Source organism: Electrophorus electricus, chromosome 14, assembly GCF_013358815.1.
Source record: "Electrophorus electricus isolate fEleEle1 chromosome 14, fEleEle1.pri, whole genome shotgun sequence".
Taxonomy (NCBI): Eukaryota; Metazoa; Chordata; class Actinopteri; order Gymnotiformes; family Gymnotidae; genus Electrophorus; species Electrophorus electricus.
In genome coordinates this window covers 5,626,326-5,650,000 of record NC_049548.1, presented here as the reverse complement: position 1 = coordinate 5,650,000, position 23,675 = coordinate 5,626,326, and the positions used below count along the sequence as shown (strand labels likewise).

General features: G+C 41.1%; 3 protein-coding genes across 8 annotated transcripts in view; 1 reads left to right on the top strand and 2 right to left on the bottom strand.

Annotated features, from left to right (window-relative positions):
- The window catches only part of vti1a (vesicle transport through interaction with t-SNAREs 1A), a 103,257-nt gene extending 89,891 nt beyond the window's left edge, over positions 1-13,366 (bottom strand). For 2 of the 4 annotated variants that reach the window (XM_035533517.1, XM_027026221.2), the window contains exons 1-3: positions 13,178-13,365; positions 7,491-7,549; positions 6,650-6,760 (exon numbers count right to left, since the gene is read on the bottom strand). In XM_035533517.1, coding sequence (XP_035389410.1) covers positions 6,650-6,760; positions 7,491-7,549; positions 13,178-13,271 — 264 coding nt within the window. In that variant the 5' untranslated portion in view covers positions 13,272-13,365. Of the gene's footprint in view, positions 1-6,649; positions 6,761-7,490; positions 7,550-13,177 lie in introns of all 4 variants that reach the window. The other 2 variants (XM_027026220.2, XM_035533518.1) reach the window with 2 other exon arrangements.
- Positions 13,367-13,463: 97 nt separating this feature from the next.
- zdhhc6 (zinc finger DHHC-type palmitoyltransferase 6) lies at positions 13,464-18,196 on the top strand. Of its 3 annotated transcripts, none has more exons than XM_035533515.1 (11): positions 13,464-13,636; positions 14,325-14,828; positions 14,968-15,059; positions 15,251-15,410; positions 15,647-15,808; positions 16,210-16,263; positions 16,577-16,744; positions 16,839-16,880; positions 16,970-17,115; positions 17,302-17,348; positions 17,461-18,196. In XM_035533515.1, the coding sequence occupies exons 2-11, from the start codon at positions 14,562-14,564 to the stop codon at positions 17,562-17,564; spliced, it is 1,242 nt and encodes a 413-aa protein (XP_035389408.1). In that variant the 5' UTR covers positions 13,464-13,636; positions 14,325-14,561; the 3' UTR covers positions 17,565-18,196. The 3 variants fall into 3 exon arrangements, with proteins under 3 accessions (XP_035389408.1, XP_026882024.2, XP_035389409.1); XM_027026223.2 differs by having other exon boundaries at positions 13,464-13,983; XM_035533516.1 differs by lacking the exon at positions 16,210-16,263 and having other exon boundaries at positions 13,464-13,983.
- A 229-nt stretch (positions 18,197-18,425) lies between these two features.
- On the bottom strand, positions 18,426-23,675 carry acsl5 (acyl-CoA synthetase long chain family member 5). Its single transcript, XM_027026233.2, has 20 exons — positions 23,520-23,675; positions 23,190-23,298; positions 22,946-23,010; positions 22,755-22,856; positions 22,521-22,620; positions 22,026-22,204; positions 21,888-21,920; positions 21,737-21,788; positions 21,464-21,537; positions 21,294-21,371; positions 21,013-21,147; positions 20,689-20,823; positions 20,387-20,482; positions 19,965-20,037; positions 19,757-19,845; positions 19,551-19,667; positions 19,274-19,417; positions 19,065-19,166; positions 18,723-18,794; positions 18,426-18,563 (listed from the first exon to the last, which is right to left on the bottom strand). Exons 1-20 carry the CDS (start codon positions 23,673-23,675, stop codon positions 18,426-18,428), a joined length of 2,049 nt encoding a protein of 682 aa, XP_026882034.2.

Sequence of the window (23,675 nt, the reverse complement as noted above, 5' to 3'; positions counted from 1 at the left end):
CTCGCTGGTCTTTCTGTCTATAGAAACTTTTTCCTTTCTTCTGTGTTTTTTCTTCTTCCTTTTTTCTTTTTTTTCTTTTTTAAGGTTGCCAACCTCTTGCTGAAAACTGAAATTTGATACGTGTTGTAGTATATAATTTTGATCAAGACTGTAGTGCATTTCCACCACGAGCTTCAAACTGGATCTCCAGCCAAAATGTTTTCTTTTAAGACAATCAAAAGAACCCTCTCATCAGTTTCCATGGCCCTCATTAGAGGCACTTAAGTCAGAGGAAAATAAATGTCCCTTGAGTGGGAAATTTTGAAATCATTTAGTTTTCATCTGCCCTGTAAATATATTACACTAAAAGAAGGAAGAGCCTGGGTTTCTCAAAGCAGCCTGGGACATCTAGGTTTTCCTGCTCCCTTCAAAATGTGCTTTTTAAAAGAAAAGTTAAAAAAAAAAACACACACACACACACACATACACACAATGATTCATAATGCATTTCATAAATACTTCATGGTTTTTCATACTTAAGCCAGTATGGCAAATGTAATTTTTTTTGTCACGTTTTTTCGTCCCACATGTCAATTTCTCCCTTTCTAGGGGTGTCACATGTCACTTCCAGTTTATGCAGGTGGTAGGAATAGGCCAAGAGAGGAGACAGCTCCGCTACGTCTGATTCTCCTGTCTCCCGTCTACCTCACACACGCACACACACATCTATGTACACACACACACACGACTGTCCTAAGCAATGAAATCCTGCATATCAGTGATCAGTGTCACTCAGACTCTCTCTGTAAAAAAGATAAATGGAGCACTATTATCTGATCAGGAACAGTGACCATATACAGTGTAAACAACGTAGCCCAACCTCTAAACCACTACAGGGAAGGCCCATATATCCTCGCACAGAATATATAACATCAATCTTTAGAAAATTAGTAATATGTGAGATACACTGTATGTATAATACATTCCTAGAATAACATTTGAAAATGATGCAACATGGTCACACAAAAAAAAACTGCACGGTGTTTCTGCAAGGGGCTGCTGGTTCACTGGCTCAGAAAAAGCATCCCATTCTCATTAAGTGCATCATCTTCTCATTTCCAGCCATGGAGAGTTGATTTTCTCCTCCGAGTGACACAGTCCTTCACCTCATCATCCTCCCACCACTGGGATTACACCATGCGCCACAGAACTGATCTCGCAAAGCACACAATCCCCATCTCCGGCTATCTACACACAGCTTTCCCTCTGCCAATTCACAGCATCCTCAGGGTAAAACAAGTCACCAGTAAAAGGTATATTGGAAAGACTGATATTTTTCCCCTCGTCTAAAATGGTTTTATCTTTGCAAAAGAACAGCCAATTTAAGGGATTTCCATAATAAGCGTATTAGGTTTGTTATCAGAGAGTGTTACTGGACTTTAGCAAAACAGTGGATTTATTAACCCTTGGAAGCGATCTAAACCTAAATCAATTAGACATTACTACTGTGTACAAAACTGTAATACAATCACTGTTTTTCAGAATACATGTGAGGTTCTAATCTAAGGTGATTCACACAGCCAAACTTTCAGCTCATGCATGTACATGACGGCAAGACAAGGATTCTTAGAGGCAAGACTCCTGCTTTGATTTTGTAAGGCCCAAAAGTCTTGTTCGCAAAACATGCTGAGTACATAGCAGAATATAGCATACTAAAACAAGCCTTTAAATGAAAGGCACATGTTATCTACAGCAACTATGATTAAAAGTGAACTTCTAAGTAGCAAATGTTCTAGGGTTATCAAGGCAATTTCAAAACTTTTTCAGTGACCCCTACAAGGAAAATAAAAGTTCTAATAAATCTTGAACCATTACCGAGAACTTCTCAAATTAAGTAAGTAACACTAAAGTTAGTTTGTCCATAGCAGGTAAATGTTAAAGTACTTATAAAAGCATTTTTAATTAAGGATTATTTAAGACTTGCAAAACACAGAAACCTCTAACTCTAACATCTAAAACATGTATATCAGCGCTACTGAAGTTCACATAAAACTTGTTCTCAAAGTCCAAAGTCTCATATAAAAAGTATGATTAAAAAATTCCATGTCTTTAGATACATGAATATGTAAATGTAAATATGAAATTCATAAGTATAACAGAACAAAATTTGACTTTAAATATTCTAAATTCAAAGTACTTAATTATCATAGAGTAACAGTGTCATATTTTAAATATCCACAGCTGTATATTTGCCAAAGATACTAATGTGCTTTGCCAATCATTTAAGTTGATGGGTTTTACACAGAAGGATTTAAAAATAAGTGGCTTTGACTCTTAATCTAAAATGAAAGTAAACCAGCACTGACTGCCATCACTGGCTCGGTCACCCTGTCTGCTAAAACCAAGCTAAGCAGGTGATGTCAATTCAACTGTTGTAGTTTTAGAGTAAAACAAAAAAGCAAGGACCCTTGACCCAAAACAGTGGAACAGTAATCATTTAAAAAGAGCAAACTGAGAATTAATCCAAAATTCCATTCCTCAACTCTGTTGAAGAATAAAGAAATTAGGATCTACAAGGACATAGAAAATGGGCTCTTTTTCAATCCATCACAGTTGATGTTTTTATATTCGGCCGTTAGGGCATATTAGTTTAACATCAATCTCTTGCATTCATATGAAGGTCATTTGTAATTGGCTAACAGCAAGACTACACAAACTCACAGAAAAATGCATTTTTAATTAATCCAACGGCACATCATGAGAATAAATTGTGTTCAGTGTTTCAAGGATGGTTGGCTCAATAAATGCTTTAGAAAGATTAATAGATGAGAACATTAATAATCCCCCATGGCATAAAACAAAAGACGGCAATTCTGAAGGAACTGTTCTGCTAAAAGTGAAAGCAGGGCAGTACAGCTACTTTTAATTTTACTCTAATATCCAACAGTAATTGAATAGAATTCAATAAAGGCATCATAAAATAAGAACGTAAACTATTTTATATAATTTCAAATGCTGGTTGCGCTAAAGATTTTTTTTTTGAGTAGCATAAAATAATCGTGCACATATCACTGCACCTACATTATTTTACCCTTTTTTTTAAAAAAACACAGGTGACGTTGATTCTTTTTAATGCATTGTGTCACCTTGTATTTAAAGCGACAGCTACTGACCAGATCATTTCTGATATCACGCTGCTTCATTACAATATATGCATCATCATCATCATCATCATATAATACAATGTAACAACTGGTACTTAAGCAGCACACATAAATTAATAATTTGAGCTTTCTTTATGTTTACTGACACTTTGTATACCAACATTAGGATGTAATTTTATAACGCAAATTTATGAAAACATGGGAATAATATATCAAGCCAAAACGAAGTACAGAAATAAATCACCATAGTGCAATCCTTCTGTTACTGTCAATGTAACATCAAGACATACAAATAATTTCATATGACTTCAGCCTCATGTGCTCTTAAAATATATGTGGAATCTGTACCTGTGAGAGCTGTAATTTCGGGCAAAAGCTACAACCAGATGTCTGGCCAGGGGTAACACCAAAAACGCTTGGGGCAGCACTTAAGAGTTCAGAAGGCTTTTACAGAGTAGAGGTTTGAACACACATTCACGTGTTCACCAACAGCTCCGTCTGTGGGCATTTTTACCCTTCAACCAAGCACCCAAGCAACCACTGATCCCAACGCCACGTGGGCCGTTTTTTGGGCTTTAGTTTCTGCGCAGGTCAAAGTGTGGAGTTCAAAGAGCAGCACTGTTTGGAGGCAGCAGCAATAGCTAGGAGACACCCTTGTAATCAGGAAATGCCCAAGAACCAGTGACACTGACGTGCCATGTCCCCAGATATCTTGAGCAATGTCGCCCTCTGCTGTTCAGGGAAAGGTGGAAATAATACCGCCACAGGCAGGCAGTGTGGAAAGTGCCAAGCACTGAAACACTGTACAGTATAGACCTTATTTTAATTTGATAGATTCCACGTGGAAACCATTCATTCATTCGTCATCTATCCACCATGCTTTACACAGAAAGAGAACAAAGTCTATGAAATTGCTGTTTCATACCCTGGCAGAAGCTCAGATACAGATGAAGAAGCCGTTCAAAGAATATACAAAGAAATCTACTGCTCTTCTTTGCATTAAAATGCTATCCGTTTATTAATCATTAGCCCTTGTTCCCATGCGAATGGGATTTTATTAGAATGCAGAGTTTAGCATCTGTGCATCTGTAAATACCTAATAAAGACCAAATAAATGCTAATAAAATAGGGTTGAGCACAAAATCCACCCTCTTCATCACACTGGCAGGATGCTCCCTGTGAATGGCCTTGTGGCCATATAAGAGATCTTAGGTTGGAGAAACTTGGTCAGCTCCTTTGAAGAGATGCAGTGTGTTTACCCAATTAGCTTCATTCAATTATACTTCCATTACGGTGCTCTTCTGCCAGATCAAAAGCATTGCTAAGAGGCATGTGATTCTGGTCCCTGAACCTGATGTGTGTGTGTGTGTGTATTTTTTTTTTCCAACACTCTCTTCTTCCTGCTAATATATGGCCTCCACGGGGGCTCCTGGCTTTCACACCCTCTGCCCCCATTATCAAAATGAAGCCATCATGAAGCAAACATACCTTCGGGATGTCCTTCTGATATCGGTCTCTCTCTTTTCTCCTCAGGAAAAAAATGGCAGAATTGCAGGGTCAGCCAGTCGTCCCCGTCTGCTGCTGAGCGCAAGGCTCAGTCTGGCCATCGCGACGGCAGGAAGACTTCAAACCGCGGGTGAACGACTAGATGTGATCGGGGCTAAAGGGGGGAGACACTCCAGGGAGGCCGGGAGAGGGGAAGGCCGGGACAGGGCCTTGATTTCCCGTGGAAGCACAACAAAGCCTCCTCTTTTTTGAGGAGAAAAAAAAAAAGAAGAAGTGATGGCCTTTTTCATGACACCTCTTAGAAGTGTGCGCGTGAGCCCACGTTGCGTGGCAGAGAGGATAAGCGATCCACGCTAAAGCATTTGGCACTTCTGAGAGTCCTGCTGAATCTCTCAGCTTTAGGACAAGTTGCTAGGCCTTACTATCAACAGAGGCTTCAGGGGGGAGCCATCTTTCAAATTCTCCGAAACTTAAGCTCTGAGGGGAGGAGGGGGAAAAAACAGCTTTAAATCAGACCAATTATTATCTTGTACTAAAACTAGCATGAGGGACATAACGCCTAACAGACTGACATGGTCTTAAATCGGACAGAGGGCTAAACAAACTACTGACGCAACATGAAAATGACTCTGTTTAAAGAGGGGATTTTAAAGTCACCACAGTTCTGATCTGCTCCCTAGATTAAAACATACAGGCCCAATGTCTGGACCAAAACATCCTCTTCAAGAAGAAAAACCTTATTATGTCTTGAAAACGGTCAAGGATATTTAGGTTCACATACAAAGAGAGCACAAGAGCTACACAGCAACCTAAATATCTGAGGTTTTGAAAACAAGACAATAATCGGCATCGCGGACATGTAAGCTTAGCTTTGGGCTGCGGGGACTGGGGGCTGACGGGATGCAAACATGAATGTGGTGCAAAACCCCTGCGCAGCAGGTGTTAATTGCATGATAATTAACCACGGCAACAGTCGAGAAGGAGACGCTAAAGATTAATCATCAGCCAATTAAATGCCCATGGTGAGGAATGTGAGGCCTCTCTGAGAAGAGAGATCTCCACTGTGAGCCGAGCTAGCAGGCTCAGCAGCGCAGCATCAGATCACTGGCAAAAGATCCTTTTCTTAAATCCCATCGTTTATTTCCTGCTTTTTGGACTCTTTGTTGATGTTGCTGCCATCCGGTGATTGATATCAAGCACACCTGGAATTAGCTACAGGTGCCGGGTTGGAAAGCAGATTGAGATGAAGGAAGCACAGGGGATTGGTTTGTGATGAGACTTAATGCACAAGTTTGAATTTCAGAGAGAAGAGATTAATTTCCCACATTTCCACAGATGGCACAATGGTGGGTGGGTGTGCGTGTGTGTATATATGTAGATAGGCAGTTATTCAAAGACATTAGAGCCCATTGAGAGTAAACTAAGTATTTAAATAAGATGAAACAATTACATTTTCCCCATGATTTTAAGATTTCACATCATATAGGTGGGGGAAAAAAATCATTGCTTACAATTTTTGGCACCGCAAAACATTAGATTTCAGATCAATTGGTGTCACTTTCTTGAATACGGCTCTGAGAAGGACAGCCATGTAAAAGAAATGATTGAGTACTGGTCGAAACACGATCAACAGTGAAGTGAAGCAACACAGTGATGTTAAACCAGCAACAAAGTGGTTGCTTCATTAAGGTTTGATGTGTGCGGGGTGAGGTTTGGACAGGCAGGTACAATTTATGAATAACTAAACAAGGACATGGAGGAGGAGCACAGCCATCCTCCCTGGGCCCAGGGAAGCTTTATAACACCACGCAGAATTAACCTCAGTGGGCACACTGCTGACCTTCAAAGATTTTGTGCGTTTTGGAGAGTGAGGGAGTACACACAAATACTGTGTGTGTGTGTGTGTGTGTGTGTGTGTGTGTGTGTGTGTGTAAACAAAATGAAGCAAAGAGGAGGAGGTGGTCAGGGAGTGATGGAGGTGCTTGGTGTCCTGTACTCACAAAGTCCTTCTCCAGCTTCTCCATCTCCTGTTTGTAGCTCTTCAGACGGGTACTGTACATGGCCCTACTCTGGACAGGCACCTCGCGCACCTCCAGGTCCATTTGCTCCAGCTGCGCATAAGAATCAAGCTCAGTTCTCTCAAAAGCTCAGTCTGCAACCACTTCATTTTCACGCAACATAAAGACATGTCAGACTTGCCGTGACGGTCAAGTCACTGCGTTTCAAATATTGTTATTAAATGATGTTGCTTTCACTGACAAAGAAACCATACTGGCAGATTATCATTCAGCTGAAAATGTCATGGGGGGAAAAAAAAAAAAAAAAAAAAAGTTTAAATGGACACCCATAACTGAAACAATACTTCTGAAAGGTGATCAGTTCTTTATTTACGATTGTGAGGAAAAGTCATCAAAAAGGTGATGGTGGTGCTATAGTTCCGGCAATATCAGGAGATGCTGCTTCCTCGAGCCTTCAGCATGGCACCTGCTGACGGCATCCACGCGCACTCAGTGGATTCACAGTGTCCAATCAACACGGCACGGTGGGACAAAGCCAGAAGCCGTTTATACGCGGCACGCGTTTTCGCGTTTGGTGTCTGACACGGCGCCGCCTTCTGCCAGTAATGGTGTGAGATGTGTCGTGTGGTGTCAGTTAAAAGCACATTATGAGAACGTGATCACACCGTGAGCACAGAGCAGCCTTCATCCACATGAAGAGTGTCTCATGTCACCGGCAACATTACTGGTGTTGTTTATGTGGGGAAATGGGTTTTTTTTCTTTCCTCTCCAAATTTATTATTTAGAAAATGTGGCGAGTAGAAATTACTGATCAAAGACCCACCAGCTCTCTGACTTCTTCAAGCTGTTTGTCGACATTTAGAACCAGCTGCGTCTTCTCCTCTGAAAGGGGAGAGGCAGAAAACATATTGATCAGTTGATGGAAGAACTACGCTTTATGACAAGAGCCCAACTCCCCCGCACCAAAGGAAAAAAAAAAACAGAAAAAACACAGCCTTGCATTTGAAGATATATTTACACATTCTGCAATGCAGAGAAATCCATATTTGATGTCTGCTATTTCTCCACGTGTAAAACATCTTTGTTAGTTTATGGAGGAGCACGGATACGCATCAGGCCAACTCAAAAAGGAAGGAGATGTCAGTTCCAGCAAAGTCTACCAGCAAGCCACCCACTCAGAACGAATACAATAAGGCTGGCCTTATTTTCACCTGCTGCCTCTGGTGCGATTCTGGCCACACGTGTACAACTCCAGGAAACCATGCCCACCTCAGTATACAGTATGGCGACATTAATACCTTGTTGTTCATTAAATGTTCATTTCAAATCTTGAGTGATGAATTACTAATATAACACTCATTAACACAATCCAACACTTAACACCTTCCTCTAAGCAGGATGTATGGTCTTCATTTAAACAGACATAAAAAACAAAAACAAACAAACAAACAAAATCAATAATGGTTAAGAAGAGTAAAATATAATTCTTCATCATCATTAAAACACAAAGCAAAAAGAAATAAAATATCATCAAGTATCAAAGCAGAAGGCTGTCAGAACAAAACTGCACCCTTCTTGTGCTGGACATCAGTCCATTCTTTAAACCTGTGTATAACCTCATTGCCCACACAGTAAACAGCCAGGGGCAGTACTTTGTAAAGTGAGCAAGCAAAGGCTGTTCTACACAGAGCCAGCATAGGGCAGGCTGAAATATGCATGCCTCTGTTGCAGGTACAGCGGGCACTAGCAAGAGGCCAGGCGTTCCACGGACAGACCACCACCAGGCGTGCTTTCCTCCTCAGGATGCACCTGTATGTGTCTGCTCAATTGTTGCTGGCATGTGATTGACAGACATTTTTGTTCTGGGGTTACCTTTTAAATAAAAAATGCACATTTAAGTTTAATGGAACAAGGGCTCACAGTCTCCCTGAATTCTTATTTAAAACCTTCTTATTTTGTGTTGTACATAATAAAAACAAAACAGAATGGCATCCATTAGATTCCCTGGTGAATAAATGAGTCTAGCTCACACACAACTGGCCAAGGGTATTCAGTCTGTCCAGCATCCTTTATCAGCGTCTGTACATATGGGGCATTGTGCACTGCAATAACAACAACAAAAGAAGACCTTCGCTGATGCCATTGTCACTGAGGGAAGCAAACAAATTCATAAACCCTGAGCACCTGGGGGGGGGGGTATAGAACTAAACTATTTCTTCATGCAGACAATAGAGTCTGAATCCAAGCGCAGAAATGGCCGAGTTGAACAGGCACGGCCACTGGTGAGGAGCGTCCTCAGCTTAGCGCTTTGTTCGCATTCACTGGGCTTACTTAAACAAATTTAGCAGCCGCTCCCAGCACGTGCCCACTGCAAGCTGCTGCTTTTCTTGTCAAGCACTATAAGAGCAATTCAGGAACACAAGCTTTAATGGCACGTTCCACATTCTCATTCCCACGGATGCGCTACAGAAACAATAAGAAAGACGGAATAAGCAAACATGAAGCGAGCATCTACGTGGAGCACAGCCTAGCAACAGTCTAGAGTAAACACCATAAGGCAGATGAGAATAAATACGCAGAATAAGAACTGATTTTGACCCTGCGGTTTAGGCCGAGATTAAGCACCTACCTTTTCTCAAAGGTGCCTGACTGATTCATTCATCCACCTGTTATCTATATTAACAACAATATTAAGTTGGAAGCCCAATATAAGCCATTAATTTAGTTAGCTGAAATGCAATTATAACATATATACAGTATATGAAAGGTCTGTATGATACAGAAAGCGATTTATACTTTGGTAATAAGCTACTACCATTTTTAGAATCGGCTTATTACTGCCCATAGGACAACTTGTAAACATGTAAACATAAACTAAAAATGCTATTATTCCAGTGAATCTCAAATGTTTGGATGACAACAGTAGAGTCAAGAGTACATTAGGACAGTTTGCCTACCAAGCCAATTCTGTTCACCTACAGCGCTCACATGTGGAGAAAAATAAACAAATACATGCCATACTTCTGAATAATGACAACAACTTTGGTATTTTAATTTATACAGAAATGGCCAGAAGTGCAATAATAAAACCACTGGTACAGTAACTAATGCCCTACTGGTAAATATACTACATGGACTGTTTGGGATGCTTCCATCACTTCAATGATTCGACATGTTGCTGTTGTTAGTTGTTTTGTTCAAGGCACTTTTTAAGTAAATTATGAAGTTGTATAAAACTATTAGTTCATCACCTCAAATAGAATACCGTAATATATGCTTTGATTAAAAGTGGTGGTGGGCAATTAGGCTATTTCTTTTAGCATTTTAGCATGTGGGCATCATCAGTAATTCTAGAGACACTAACCAAATGCATTTTTCATAATCTATCAAGTCTGTAAATAACAAACAATGGTGTTGATATCAAATTAAAACTGCAAAGTAACAAGTAGCTGATTAAATACTAGCCCATTTTGTCCATTTATATTATAAATATCATTCATCATATTTCTTCTAATTAGATTTATCTTCCACTTATTCATTTTGTTCATAGTAAGAACATCAGGGTACTTGAAGCCTTTCCTAAATGTGGCACTACTGAAAATTCATGGTATATTTTGTCCAATTTCCAACCAAATCTTAGAAACTTTTATTATTTTTATTTTTAAAAAATGTCATCCTCAGCCTACATTTAGTTCAATTTACACTATTAGAGGTCTTTATCTGGTACACCCAAATCAAACATTTCCATAATATTAAAGATGCCTGTCCCTATTCATTAAATAAATATCGCTACTCACCATCTGAGTACACTAACAAATCAGAGGAAATTTTGATGTGTGTCCAGAAAGTGTAAACACCAATCAAGTTAATCAGAGCCAGTCAGGCTAGCATTAGGTATAAGCCACCTGATCTCACTACAGTTTAATTAGGCCAGGCTCCAAATGAGCAGCCGGGCTGTTGGCCGTGCACACAAAGCTGTACCTTAGGGAAAGCCTTTGTATTTGCATGGCGGAGGATGATTTAAGTAGGGAAATTGATTTAAGTTGCTCAACAAAGTGAAACTCTTCAAGAACTATTCATGACATAACCTTCTTGTGCACTTACATATGGGTGCATTTACCAAAACCCACATTTGGTAAAAAAAAATCCGTTTGAGCCTTAAAAGAAAGGTTGTTTTTCCCCCCCTCAAGACAACAGGCGAGGTCTGTGTTAGGGACAGTCAGTGTGGACCTGAGGAAGAGCAGGAGTTCTTTGACTTCTCTGTCAAGACAAGACGACTTCCGAGTGGCACCTATTTAATCCAACAACTGTTAACCAGAAAGCTTATAACAGCAAAATACATGCTCAGCATCTTGAATATATAAAATAATGCTCCCATGTGTTTTTGACAGTTCTGGATGAAAATCTGACAGGGTAGACCAATGTAACAGGATGACTTTGAAAATATGTTCAATAATAATACATTTATTTGTCCCAGTTCACCATGAACATTTAACTAAAAGATGAATAGCTTTTAAAGCAGAATTAATTGGAATGCAATCATACATAATTTGACTAATATTATAATCTAACATATTGGTCTACAAAAACATTTACCTTTTCACAACACACCACTACAGTGACAAAACTTTGTCTAACAAACATGCTCAACAGAAAATGCAATTTCTTTTTTGATTTCTATTTACCATGTTTTTCTATTTTAAGTGTTCCAAAATATACTACATAGGTATACTCAGTGTGCAGCAAATGCACAAAAATTGTTTTTATAAACACATCTTTCACTTTAACATCATCAGCTGAATTAAAAGCAACAAAGAAGAAAGCAGTTTTAGGTTGTAACTAAGAAACTGTAATTAACTAAGAAGTGTACAAACAGCCAAGATGACATATATATATATATATATATATATGTGTGTGTGTGTGTGTATATATATATATATATGTGTGTATATATATGTATGTATGTGTATGTATATATATATATATTACACACACACACACACACACACACACATATATATATATATATATATATGTGTGTGTGTGTGTGTGTGTGTATGTGTGTGTGTGTGTATGTGTGTGTGTAATATATATATATATATATACATACACATACATACATATATATATATATATATATATATATATATATATATATATATATATATATATATATATATATACACACACATATATATATATATACACACACACACATATATATATACATATATATATATATAATTACACACACACACACACACACACACACACACACACACACATATATATATTACACACACACACACACACACACACACACAAACACACACACAAACACACACACACAAAAAGACAGAGAGACTGAAGAGGAGCTTCTTCCCACAGGCCATTCGGGCCCTGAATCAGGGAAACTGATAAACTGATAAACACCACCACCATGTAACTGTAAATACGTCAACTGTAAGCTGGAACTATACACTGTGTACATACATATATACATATCCATATATACATTGTACATTGTGTATATAAACATATTATACATATATTGTAATATATTTTGTGCATATATATCCCCCCCCCATGCACCCGTTTTGTTTTTCCTCAGTTTGGACAGAGCACTCTCAAACCATTTCACTGCGAGTTATACTGTGTATGACTATGTATGTGACAAATAAACCAAACTTGAAACATATATACACATACATACACACACACACAATATATATACACACATAGATGCATACATTATACAAACACACATACATACACGTATACACATGCATACATACACACCCACACACTTACTGCTAATCCCAGTACCCTGATATTTTAAAGAATAATATAAAGAATCTACTTATTCTAAGATTGCAATAACTATCGAGACACAATTCACAAGCAGATTAGTAGGTAGTATATTTAAAAGTTTAATCTCTTCAGCCTTTTTTATTTGCTTACCATATCTTATTTGTGTGTGTATGTTTGTTTATGAGAAAAGATTCAACTTCCAAACCTGCTAATTGTTATCTACGTTTCACTAATATTGCAATCTTAAGGCAGACAGTAAGTGGTCAGCTATCTGAGGATAACAGGCACCTAGGTGCAACATTACTATCTGAACATACTAAGTCTGCACAGAAAACTGCAGTGTAGTACTGCAGAGATGAACCCATTAGCCAGCTAACTATTTCACTTACATCAGCTTTGGAAGCCTGCTTAGCTAACTAGCTAACCAATGGTAAGTTATAGTTACTTTCAATGTTTGATATGCTGCCTCTGTTAAATAGCTTGCTTATAAAGATGCCTGATGTACGGTTTTCCTTTCAGCTTTGTAACACCATTCCTAACACTACTGAGCTCATTTTGAACGCTATACCCCTGAGACTTAGGCAGCTTTTAGCTCAACAGAAACATTGGCTAGCTAACCTAAGATAGCTAGCTACCTTGGCTCAGCTTTCTGTCAACACACTAACGTTAGCTGCGTTGGCTAGCTAGCCAGCTACTTACCTCCACTTAGTTTTGGTATTCTACCAACTTTGTTGGTGATTTCTGCCGTAAGAGTCCCAAACTCCTGTTCGTAGGCTTCAAAATCCGAAGACATTGTTATTAATAGTAAATTTAAGATGCAAGACAGATACCACGAAGACTGTTGCTTGTAATATTAAATGTTACTATTGCTGTTGCCGTCACTTCCTGGTAGTGTTACTGTAATTGAGGTTCGTTGCAAACACATTCCATTTACATTGGTGCCGGCAAAAATAAACCGACAATAATCTAACTGAATTGAATTCTGTAGTTTTTACTGAAGCTAGGTAGTTTACTGTGATGTTGAAATTGACATTGCGTCTAATGGCGAATTTAGCCTTTCCGTTATCCCACGGCACTTTTAGTTATTCCCATGCATGTCCGAAATCCAGAGGAGTGGTGTTCATATCAAACTGAGTGAAAGAAAAAGGAAGCAGAGAGGTGGGCGTAATGGAAGCTAAGCGTTACCTTGCTTAAAAATTATTAGCTGTGTCGCGAAAGGCTAACTGTTAATTAGATTTATATGTTAATTGCGCTTTCCGAGTTTTTCTGTGACGCACATCACAGCATTTACAATTCCAGTTTTGAGCGACCGCATACATGTAACGTTAGCTAAACGCTAACGCTAGCTAACGGTTATGTCATGTGAGCAGTGCCCTGTTAGCGTTAGTTAGCCAGCCTGTAGCTGGACAAATAGCCTGGGCGGAGTATTGGCCTTTCTTATACAGCAGGGTATCCCTAGACTTGCGCTTAGTTCTGCACTTATTGTAAAATAGCTCAATAATATGGTAAGTATAATGCACATTAGAAGAATCGGTCATGCACTGTACACTGCAATTTTAGCAAAGCACGACAGACGATTAGTCAAAAGAACACAGCTGGAAATAACGTCGAATATATATTTTTTATTTAAAGCTGAACAGCAATTAGATACACGAAGTTGGTAAAGATTTGAACAGTCTGCAAAGGGGATTTTAATAGTCACAAGCGAAAAAAAATAGTAATTAAATTTCCCTGAAACAATCTGTTGGGCTGTTGTTAAGCCTATGTAGCTAGCTGGTGGAGCCTCTTCTAATCCCCATAGGTAACCAGTGATCTTAACCATTTACCCGTCTTCTCGTCTCTCTAGATGGAGGTCTAGCACAAGCAGGCGGTCAGGAAGGATGCCAGGCGCTAGTGTGCCCGGAGACTCAAAGACTCGGACGCCTGCCGCCACACATGCAACAGTTAATCGCTGGTTTCGGAGAAGGGCGAAAATATACCTGCTGTCCTCCCCGTGGTTAATTCACTCCATTAGAGGAAGGCAACATATGTAGCCGCTACATTTTTCACTTCAAGGAACTTTAGAAATTTGAAGGAACACACAATGAACTTTCTGTCAGCTATTATAGTATTTGAAAACCTCCATGAGCTTAGGAGGCTGTGTCACTGGGGTCCAGTTGTTGCTCTCACTGTTATTGCTGTGTGCTCCTCCATGGCCATATTGGACTCCATTATCTGGTACTGGCCCTTGGACACCACAGGTGGCAGCATTAACTTCATTATGCTCATCAACTGGACCGTCCTAATTCTCTATAACTACTTTAATGCTATGTTTGTGGGGCCTGGATATATTCCGTCGGCGTGGAAACCGGTATTTCAAATACTTTCTGAATCATTTTGAAGTGTATTATAGGGAGTTGTGATTGTTTTCTTTCCTCATCTAATGTAACCCATTTCTGTTTAGTGTAATGTAGCTGCATGTTGGTCACGTGCCGTCCTCTCTCTAACAGGAAAATCAACGAGATGCTATGTACTTACAGTTCTGTAGAGTGTGCCATGGTTATAAAGCCCCAAGGTCTCACCACTGCAGGAAGTGTAACAGGTAGCATTTCCTTCAGTGTTGTTTTGAAACTAACTGTACTTACAGCATCACAGATGAACTAGAAATGCCATGTTTGTACAGTGTTAGGAAAGTAACACAGGAAGCATTTTACAATTTACAGTGTCTGCCATGACAATTGAATTACTTAAATATATTATTTGTAGTGCAATGTCTCTGCTCCGTGTCCTCAGGTGTGTGATGAAAATGGACCACCACTGCCCCTGGATCAACAACTGCTGTGGGCATCTGAATCATGCCTACTTCACTACCTTCCTCTTCCTCGCCCCACTGGGGTGCATACACGCTGCTTTCATCTTCATCATGACGATGTACACCCAGCTGTATGACCGGGTCTGTCATCTCTTCATTGACTCTATGTTTCATGATGAATGACTGAAATTTCCTTTATTCATTTCTTATTTGACTTGTGTTCTTTGTGTTTATTTCTTTCATTTAAATCTCCAGAGATGGATCACATATTTGTCACTGCAAAAACACTGAAATATTAAATTCATCAAAGCCTGTCGGCGTAATTCATCATCTGAGCGATGAATAAGTCTTGTTCTTATGCTGCCCTTCTGTCACAGATCTCTTTTGGTTGGAGCACGGTGAAGCTAGACATGAGTGCTCCGCGACGCCTCCACTATCCCATAATGCCGTTCGGAGTGGCGGCTTTTGCTGCCACTCTGTTTGCCTTGGGCCTGGCGTTGGGCACCACCATTGCTGTGGGCATGCTGTTTTTCATTCAGGTAAAACCCTTTATTTTGGTGACTCTTCTCAACCATTTCTTGGTGAGCCTTGCATATAGCAGTTTATGAAGGTACAGCTGTCAGTGTGCTGACTGAGTAGCAGGTTTCCTGCACCAATCTAAATAATACCTGCCAGTGTGAACATGTGCTGAGTCACACCGACTGAGTCAGGTTGCTAGCGTGCTTGCCCACGGGTGTTGAGCAAAAGTAGGGCAGAGTCCAACAGCCACTGAAACTAATTAAATGTAACATGAAGCAATGAAACATTGTTGATAAACCAGGTAATCCTTTCATTTCTCAGTGAAAGTATCCAGCGTGGCTAGAGAAGTGTTACAGGATGTGTTGTTGCCAAATGCCATAAATGTTCTTGCAAGTTTGGTGAACACTTTGTTTTCTTTTAGCTAAAAGTGATAATGCGCAACAAAACCTCAATTGAAGTATGGATTGAGGAAAAGGTGAGCTGCTTAACTTTAGTTGTCCAGGAGCTCTAGCCTGCTTCACTGTATCAGTATACCTAGCATATATCCTGTCTTTACAGTCTTGTAAATGGCCTTTATAAGCTACAAATACAAACACCCTTCTTTGTCATAAGCATTGAACAGTAACACAGTGTACTATATGGGAACGTTATCATGTTCACGTGTGACTTTCTGTAGCATTCAGGTAAAATAGTTTGTGGAAGAGTCACAAATATTTAACATAGTTTGATAAATTACATTAGATCTTGACATTGCTTTTCCAGTTTATAAGTCTCAGTGTCCCCCTCAGGCCAAAGATCGAATCCAGTACTACCAAACTGGAGAGGAGTTCATCTTCCCCTATGACCTGTGTAGTCGGTGGGAGAACTTTAAGCAGGTGTTCACCTGGTCTGGTGTCCCAGCGGGCAATGGCATTGAATGGCCTATAAATGAGAAGTGCCACCAGTATACTCTAACTGTATGTTCTCAGCTTCAAAGTTTTATCAACACTACACACCAATAATATAGTCACCACAGTTGAAATGTGAATGTTCCTGTTTTCTCTTTTTCAGATTGAGCAACTGAAGCAAAAGGCAGACAAGCGTGTGAGAAGTGTGAGTAATTTGTCATGTTATCTGCTGGACACAAGAGGGCAGCACTGACATAAAATGGCTAGATAACCAGGCTGAATTGTGGCCCTTAGGTCCAGTACAGAGTTGTGGAGGACTATAACGGGGCTTGCTGCCCAATCAGGATGGGCCTTATCACATTTTTCAGGATGCCTTGTACAGAGGAACCGAGGATCAAACTCACTAAAGGCGAGATCATTTTTGCCACAAGAGGAACCAAGTGAGTCAATAACAGCTTTCTGAATAACACGTCTTTTACTAATGGAAATTATAATAACATAAGAGATAATAAAGAAAATAAATGGTAAGAAGTTGGTTGTGTGTGTGTGTGTGTGTGTGTTCTTGTGTGTGTGTGTGTGTGTGTGTGTGTGTGTGTGTGTGTGTGTGTGTGTGTGTTAATGTTTAGGTGGTGGATGTATGGGGACAAAGTTTTGGATGAGGAACAGACAAAAGGTAGTTGTTGTTAACCAGTGTGATATTGAAGATTGTAAACAATTTCATGCCATGTGTCTATAACTGCATCATGTACTAAAGTGATTTTTCTTCCTTTTCCCTCCTGTTTTAGCTGGAGTTCGCATTAGGGGCTGGTTTCCACGGCGATGTGTGGAGAAGTGTCTCTATGACTCAGCAAATAACACAGCAGCAAGTGAAGAAAAGAAAGACAAGTAGCCCACTGGAGTTTAGTTTACCATTCGCTTGCGTAGGGGAGAAAGACTATAATCAGGTTTTGCCAACTCGGCGCCTTCCTGTACTTCCTGTGCTTGTGTATGCTTGTGATGCCCATACTGCAGGAAGGAGACATGCAAAATGTTGAGCGCTCCAGCTTCAGCCGATGTCCGACTGAAGCCTGTCGATCGTCCTAACCAGTGGCGGTCCTAACTTACACCACAGAAGGGCGATGGAAATAAGTGCTCAAACCAGCAAATTCCACTTCCTCAAGGGAACTTCTGTACCTCTATAACATCTCCAAATCTAATCTGATTAATGATGGATGATAATGAGAAGGGGGTTGGTGTCCACCAAGATGCTGACATAAGACTTTTCTTTTTAGGAGATGAGCAATCATTTTACTTGAATCTTCGGTTTTCTTTCTCTCTCCTTTTGATGTCTATGCTGTTATGCAATGCCTTTGTCAGTTGTAACAAAGTCTTAGTCATGCAAATTCTCTGTGTTCTTTGTACAGAAAAATACCTTAATTTTATTTTGGATTATTTTTGTAAAACTGATGTCAGCCTCAAAAAGATTTTAAAAAAGAACAATAAACAATTCTGCTCTGTACAAAAAACATTCGTTTTCATGTTAAACAACAAAGGAAATAATCATTTAATAATTCCTTTTATGAGTGCATATTTTAAATACATCTTTAATTATATTAATTCGTTGTCCACACTTGCAGTAGAATATTGCACATGGTTTGGAGGTCATGGTCAGGTTCACCCAAGTTTTGTGTATGAACAGTGCTTGTGTTGTATCTCAGAGGCCAGTAGGTCAGTGGAACTCAAACCATGTTCTGCAGTCATCTTAGATACATTACTGCATGTTAGCATAGAGACTGGTGATCTGGTCTTTAAAGAATTGAATGAGCTCAGATCTTTTGGCCTTCAAGGTTGGAGTGAGAAGACCGTTCTCTATGGTGAATGGCTCAGGGTGCAGGTGCAGATCTTTAACCTTAGGGATACACAAAAGTCAAAATAATCATATTTTTTCATTCACATTTGCACATTTCTATTAAATCACATGTGTGTTTACTGTATGAGTTAAGGATTAGCACCGCTGTGTCATCAGAGTATTATGCACCATATTTTTAAATCTGAAAATGTCACTTACTTGTTCAAAGGACTTGAGTCCTGCTTCTCGGCCCAGTTTGACGAGGTCTGAGAGTACGGCTTTTTTAATTTGCTGTAAAGGACAAAACAAACTGGCTTTTTACTCTACAAAGTGTGCTTCATGTGAGCATTATGTATTGCTGTAATGTAAAGTATGTAGACATTTGTTAAAAAATCATTCTTATTCTAAATGCTATAAATCTCCAAAAACTAGATGGCGCAAAGAAATATTTTCCTTTCACAGTAATAATCCAAGATAATAATAATAATAATAATAATAATATGTATTAGTAATTGTTATTAATCATTGCGTATGAAGTACTATACGTCAAGGAAAAAAGACCTGGTTTTTGCACAGTTCCTGTAGTGAGCCTTTAACTCCCAGCTTCTCAGCCCAAGCAGGAAGAACTTCAGGGTCTGGCACTATTATGGCCACTAAGCAGGACTACACACACAGGAGGCTTTATGCAGTATGTGCTGAATCATTCTCAGTACTCCATCACAGTGTACTTGGAGTGCTACTGTAGCAGGGAGTGAAGAGGTGGCACTTACCTGCAAACTGTCCCCGTGAACGAACACTTGTGCAGCTGTGGCACTCCGTATGTAAACATTTTCAATCTTTTCAGGGGCAATGTACTCGCCCTGGGCCAGTTTGAAGATGTTCTTCTTCCTGTCGATAATCTTCAAAACCCCATTCTTGCAAATTAAGCGGATGCTTGTAATTAATACATGACGAGTCAAGATTTTTTTGAGAGTAGTCAATTTGATTGATGTTGATTTAATTTCCTATAGAGACATAGTGCTTTATTTCAAAAGAGGAAAACACTACCGGGAGCCATTTTCCAATGTCTCCAGTATGTAGCCATCCATCTTTGTCGAGGGCCTCCGAAGTCCTCTCTGGGTCTCTCAGATAGCCACTGAACACATTCTTCCCTTTTATGCAAACCTAAGACACAAAGTATTAGGAATGACCTTCTCAAAGTTCTCTTTGACCCTGACAAAGCTTTCTGTTAATCGCCAGCGTATCCATGTTACCTCCCCTTCATTATTCGATGTAAAATAATTCATCTCTTCCACATCTACTAGTTTGACCACATTACATGGAACAGGTATGCCAACATGTCCTATAGAGAAGACAGACAGTGTTAACAATGTTGAATAATTATGCATGTAGAAAGGTTGAGGTCGGCTGAGGACGCCGTTAAAGTACAAACATTCAAACGTTACCATAACGAAAACGTACCAGTGGTCCAGTCCCCAGGTAGGGAGATGGTACTGCCGGCTGTGCACTCTGTTTGGCCATATGCCTCAAATATCTGGAAATCAGGCCAGGGACGTAAGTCAGCCCAGGGTCACCAATAGACCACCCGTACTCTTATGACCTTTATAACCCCTGGCTTCAATAACAACGGTCATAGTATCTACTGTTGGGCCGGCCTGAGCTACAACAGTTCAATAATGTGTTGAGAAGTGGAGCTTAAGCAGCTGTTTAAGTTTGTACTTTAGTCCCCCATTTTAAGGTGAGCACTTTGCGGATGACTTCGTAACAGTAAAACTTTTCACACAGTCCAAGCCTCTGCATCTCAAGGATGCAGTTCAGAGGTCTGTGCCGCGTTTTTCCTAGTAGCCATTAAAGGAGGATGAGATGGAGGAAGGTTTTTCCACCTGGCACCCGAGGCATGCCCTGAGGAAGGTGAGAACCGAGGGGGAGATGGGAGCGGCCCCTGTCACTATCACTCGCACACAGCCCCCCAGAGACTCCTGCAGAGAGAGAGGGGCAGAGAGGGAGAGGGGAATACAAACTTTCAGGAAACTCCCTCCAAGAAGTAAAGTCAGCCACCAAGCACACCTTCATTTCCATCTCAATCCCTTCTAGCAACTCAAAGCCCCTTTTCTTTCAGCTGTTTGCCAGTCCTCCCCTCTGAGGAGCGGGGGAGCCAGCCGAGCTCCTGCACCTGTGGGAATACCTGCACTTTGCGGAAGATGAGCCTGTCCCATATGCTGTCGTTCCTGATGATGCCCCGCTTCACCTCCGCATGTTTCCTTTCAATGGCGAAGTTCAGGAGCCACTTCCTGAATGGAGTCTGTGCCCCGCTCTGGACCTGTAGGGGTGGGGGGTGGGGGTCAGCGTTACAGTGAAAAGGCCTGTGTGGGATAAATGGTCTAATGGTCATAATATCAGCAATCACATGGAGTACATCTTGCTAACCTAAAGCCCAGTCTGAAACCTTGGGTTTCGTGTGTGTGTGTGTACATACTCGAGGGAGGACGATAGGTGAACCAGAAAGTACCTTATCATACACACGGTTAAGAAGACGTGGGACCACTGGGAAAACAGTGGGTCTCAGTGTTTTCATGTCATCCACCAGCAGTCTGACATCACCCTGGAAGAAGCCCACCCTTCCACCGGCACCGTACAGCACTGTCTGGGAGACATACGCAAACCCCGCCTGAACTTCAGTCTGACTTCCTCTGTGGCACCATCCACGAGCTTCACAAATGGAAAGGCACGAAAACACATATGTGTTACTGAAATCCCGATCCACCGCAGAACGTGGGCAAGGCCCCATACCTGCACGACCCGCTCAAACATGTGAGCCAGCGGCAGGAACGAGATGGACACGTCGGTGGTGAGCGGAGTGTAGACGCTCTGGGGAAGCAGGGGCGGATCATGCATCATTAGGGCCTGAACTCTCCCCACTAAGAACAGCCGCAGCCCCGGCGCACAAGGGCGTACAGTACCTCGAAGCTCTTAACGAAGCTGGCAGCATCTGCGACCACGTTTTCATGGGATAACATGGCTCCCTTTGGATCACCTGGAACAGAGGATGAGAAACGTGTTTTCTGGAACATCACACACTGTGCAGGACAAGGTTTCACAATAAGTGGGTCAGCTGCTGTGGTAAATAAATAAGTAAGTACATAAAGAAATAAAATCACAAACATCAAGTAACTAATATCCTTAATGGTCAACCTGTGATATGTGGCAGGAATTTTAAAGGATGATACACTTACCTGTAGTTCCACTGGTAAAGCACACTATACTCAAGTCCTCTGGTTTTGGTGGCTGGAGATAGAAAATATAAGATTTTAGTTCTATACCAATCATTCCACTTTTCTATTGCTTAAAATTGTACTTATAAGGCACAACAGCAAAAAACCTCACTATTGGCTTTTGAAGATTATCTTTGCCCAGAGCCTGGAAGGAACAAACATACATTAACACAGTTTATGCAAAATGAAAAACTGTTGGAATCCCAAGTTACCACAGCACCATATGGGTAAGGGTACAGTGTGAATGCACCTCCACATCCTTCAGAGGCAGGACTTCCACTCCAGTCTTTGAGGCCCTTTCCGTCAGAGCAGCATCAAACGGGTCCATGATGATGATAGTTTTGAGCATGGGTGTAAGGTCTTTCTCACAGTTAGCAACAAGTGTCTCTGCTTTGTCCTGCTTGTCACAGAGTACTGTAGATATGTTTGCTGAAAATAGTCAGGAAAAAAATATATAATTATGACCCTATCCGGGCCCATGCTCAGAAACCCAAATCTTTACTATTACGGTGAGGAAAGACAGACATCATAGAGTTAGTGTATTAAAAGAAACGACAGTGAATAGAGCTCATGAAGGGGGCCCACTGGAACACAACATTTATTTCACTATTGTGAAAAAGACATGTAAGCAGAAAGATGTGCTAATCTTTTATCTTTAATGACTGAACCTAGGGGAACTCAGTTAGGTGTTATCTGTTCCAGTGAACACTTCTAATGAAGCTGAAAGGTAAGCAGGATTAATTACCTCTGTTAATGATGAAAACCAGTGCCTCGGGACCCAAGGTGTCATACAGAGGAACCGCCACCATGGAATACGTATAGCAGGCCAGCTCGGAGATAATCCACTGCGTGCAAGAAAAAGAACCCAGCCAGCATATGGCACACGAGTCATTCACCCTTTGCCTGCCACATGGCGGCCCTGAAAGTGTTCCGAAGAATGTAATAACAACTCAAGTGCCTGCATCCTGGGAAGCCTCACCTCCGGTCGGTTCTGAGCGAAGATGCCGACGTACGAATCCGGCGAGGGTTTGTGGCCCCTGTGAAGCAGCCCCGAGCCCAGGTACTCGGCCCTGTCTGACACCTGCAGAAACCATGACGACCAGTCGTGTTACACACATCCCCTTATGCCCACGATAAGCCCTGGCTGCTGTGCCTAAGCAGTGTTGATACCTGTTTGTATCTCAGCCACTGGTATGGCCTCCCAGCCTTCCTGAACCCCAAGCACGGTCCATTGCCTGCACAGTGGACATTACTGATTAGGCACAACAGTCGTGTGTGTTCGAACCGAGGGCAGTGAACAGGATGTGAGCAAATCCAAATGAGCTCTGGACTTGTGGGGCACGCAGCGTCTGAGGGCCGGCTGCTAGGTTAGAGTATTACATTCCCTGGTGAGGAGTGACTGGTGGCATCCTACCTGAGACATGCAATCCCCTTTGGAAAACTTCATATAGAGTCCTTGCATCCTCGTGTAAATACGATAGCAGGTCGTCACCTTCCAGAAGGCCACTCCTCCTTGCTCCGCCCTGCAAAGCAGTGTAAACAGAGTAAACTGGCTCTGTAAGCAGGTATGCTTTATACCAACTGCATCCCAGTTCTCAGTACCAGTTCTCGGCTCATTTATGTGTGTGATGTCAGCATATGTCAGTCGCCGTCTTGGCTTTGTGCTGGTAAAACATGTGCAATGGTGCCAGACCCGTGTCTGCATGCCAGACCCGTGTCTGCAAAAGGGGAGAAACGTTCTGACCGCAATGCCCACAGTCTGCCGGTTCAGATCCACAGCCGGCCGCAGGGGTTTGGGCCTGGTGTTGAGGTAGAGCAGGGCGAGAGCGCCCAGGCCAAACAGGACGACTGTCGCCGGAGTGGGGAGGGGAGAGAAAAGCACCTCGAACAACCACTTCAT

What these genes read in the sequence shown, in the direction of transcription:
- zdhhc6 (XM_035533515.1), top strand. Translation starts at nt 14,562, where the DNA reads ATGAACTTTCTGTCAGCTATTATAGTATTTGAAAACCTCCATGAGCTT. An exon ending in ACACCCAGCTGTATGACCGG is followed by an intron (nt 15,411 to 15,646) that starts GTCTGTCATCTC and finishes CTTCTGTCACAG; the next exon opens with ATCTCTTTTGGTTGGAGCAC. An exon ending in CAGACAAGCGTGTGAGAAGT is followed by an intron (nt 16,881 to 16,969) that starts GTGAGTAATTTG and finishes TGTGGCCCTTAG; the next exon opens with GTCCAGTACAGAGTTGTGGA.
- acsl5 (XM_027026233.2), bottom strand. Translation starts at nt 23,675, where the DNA reads ATGAAGTGGTTGTTCGAGGTGCTTTTCTCTCCCCTCCCCACTCCGGCG. An exon ending in AAGGGGATTGCATGTCTCAG is followed by an intron (nt 23,011 to 23,189) that starts GTAGGATGCCAC and finishes TCCACTGTGCAG; the next exon opens with GCAATGGACCGTGCTTGGGG. An exon ending in GGGCATGCCTCGGGTGCCAG is followed by an intron (nt 20,038 to 20,386) that starts GTGGAAAAACCT and finishes CCTGATTTCCAG; the next exon opens with ATATTTGAGGCATATGGCCA.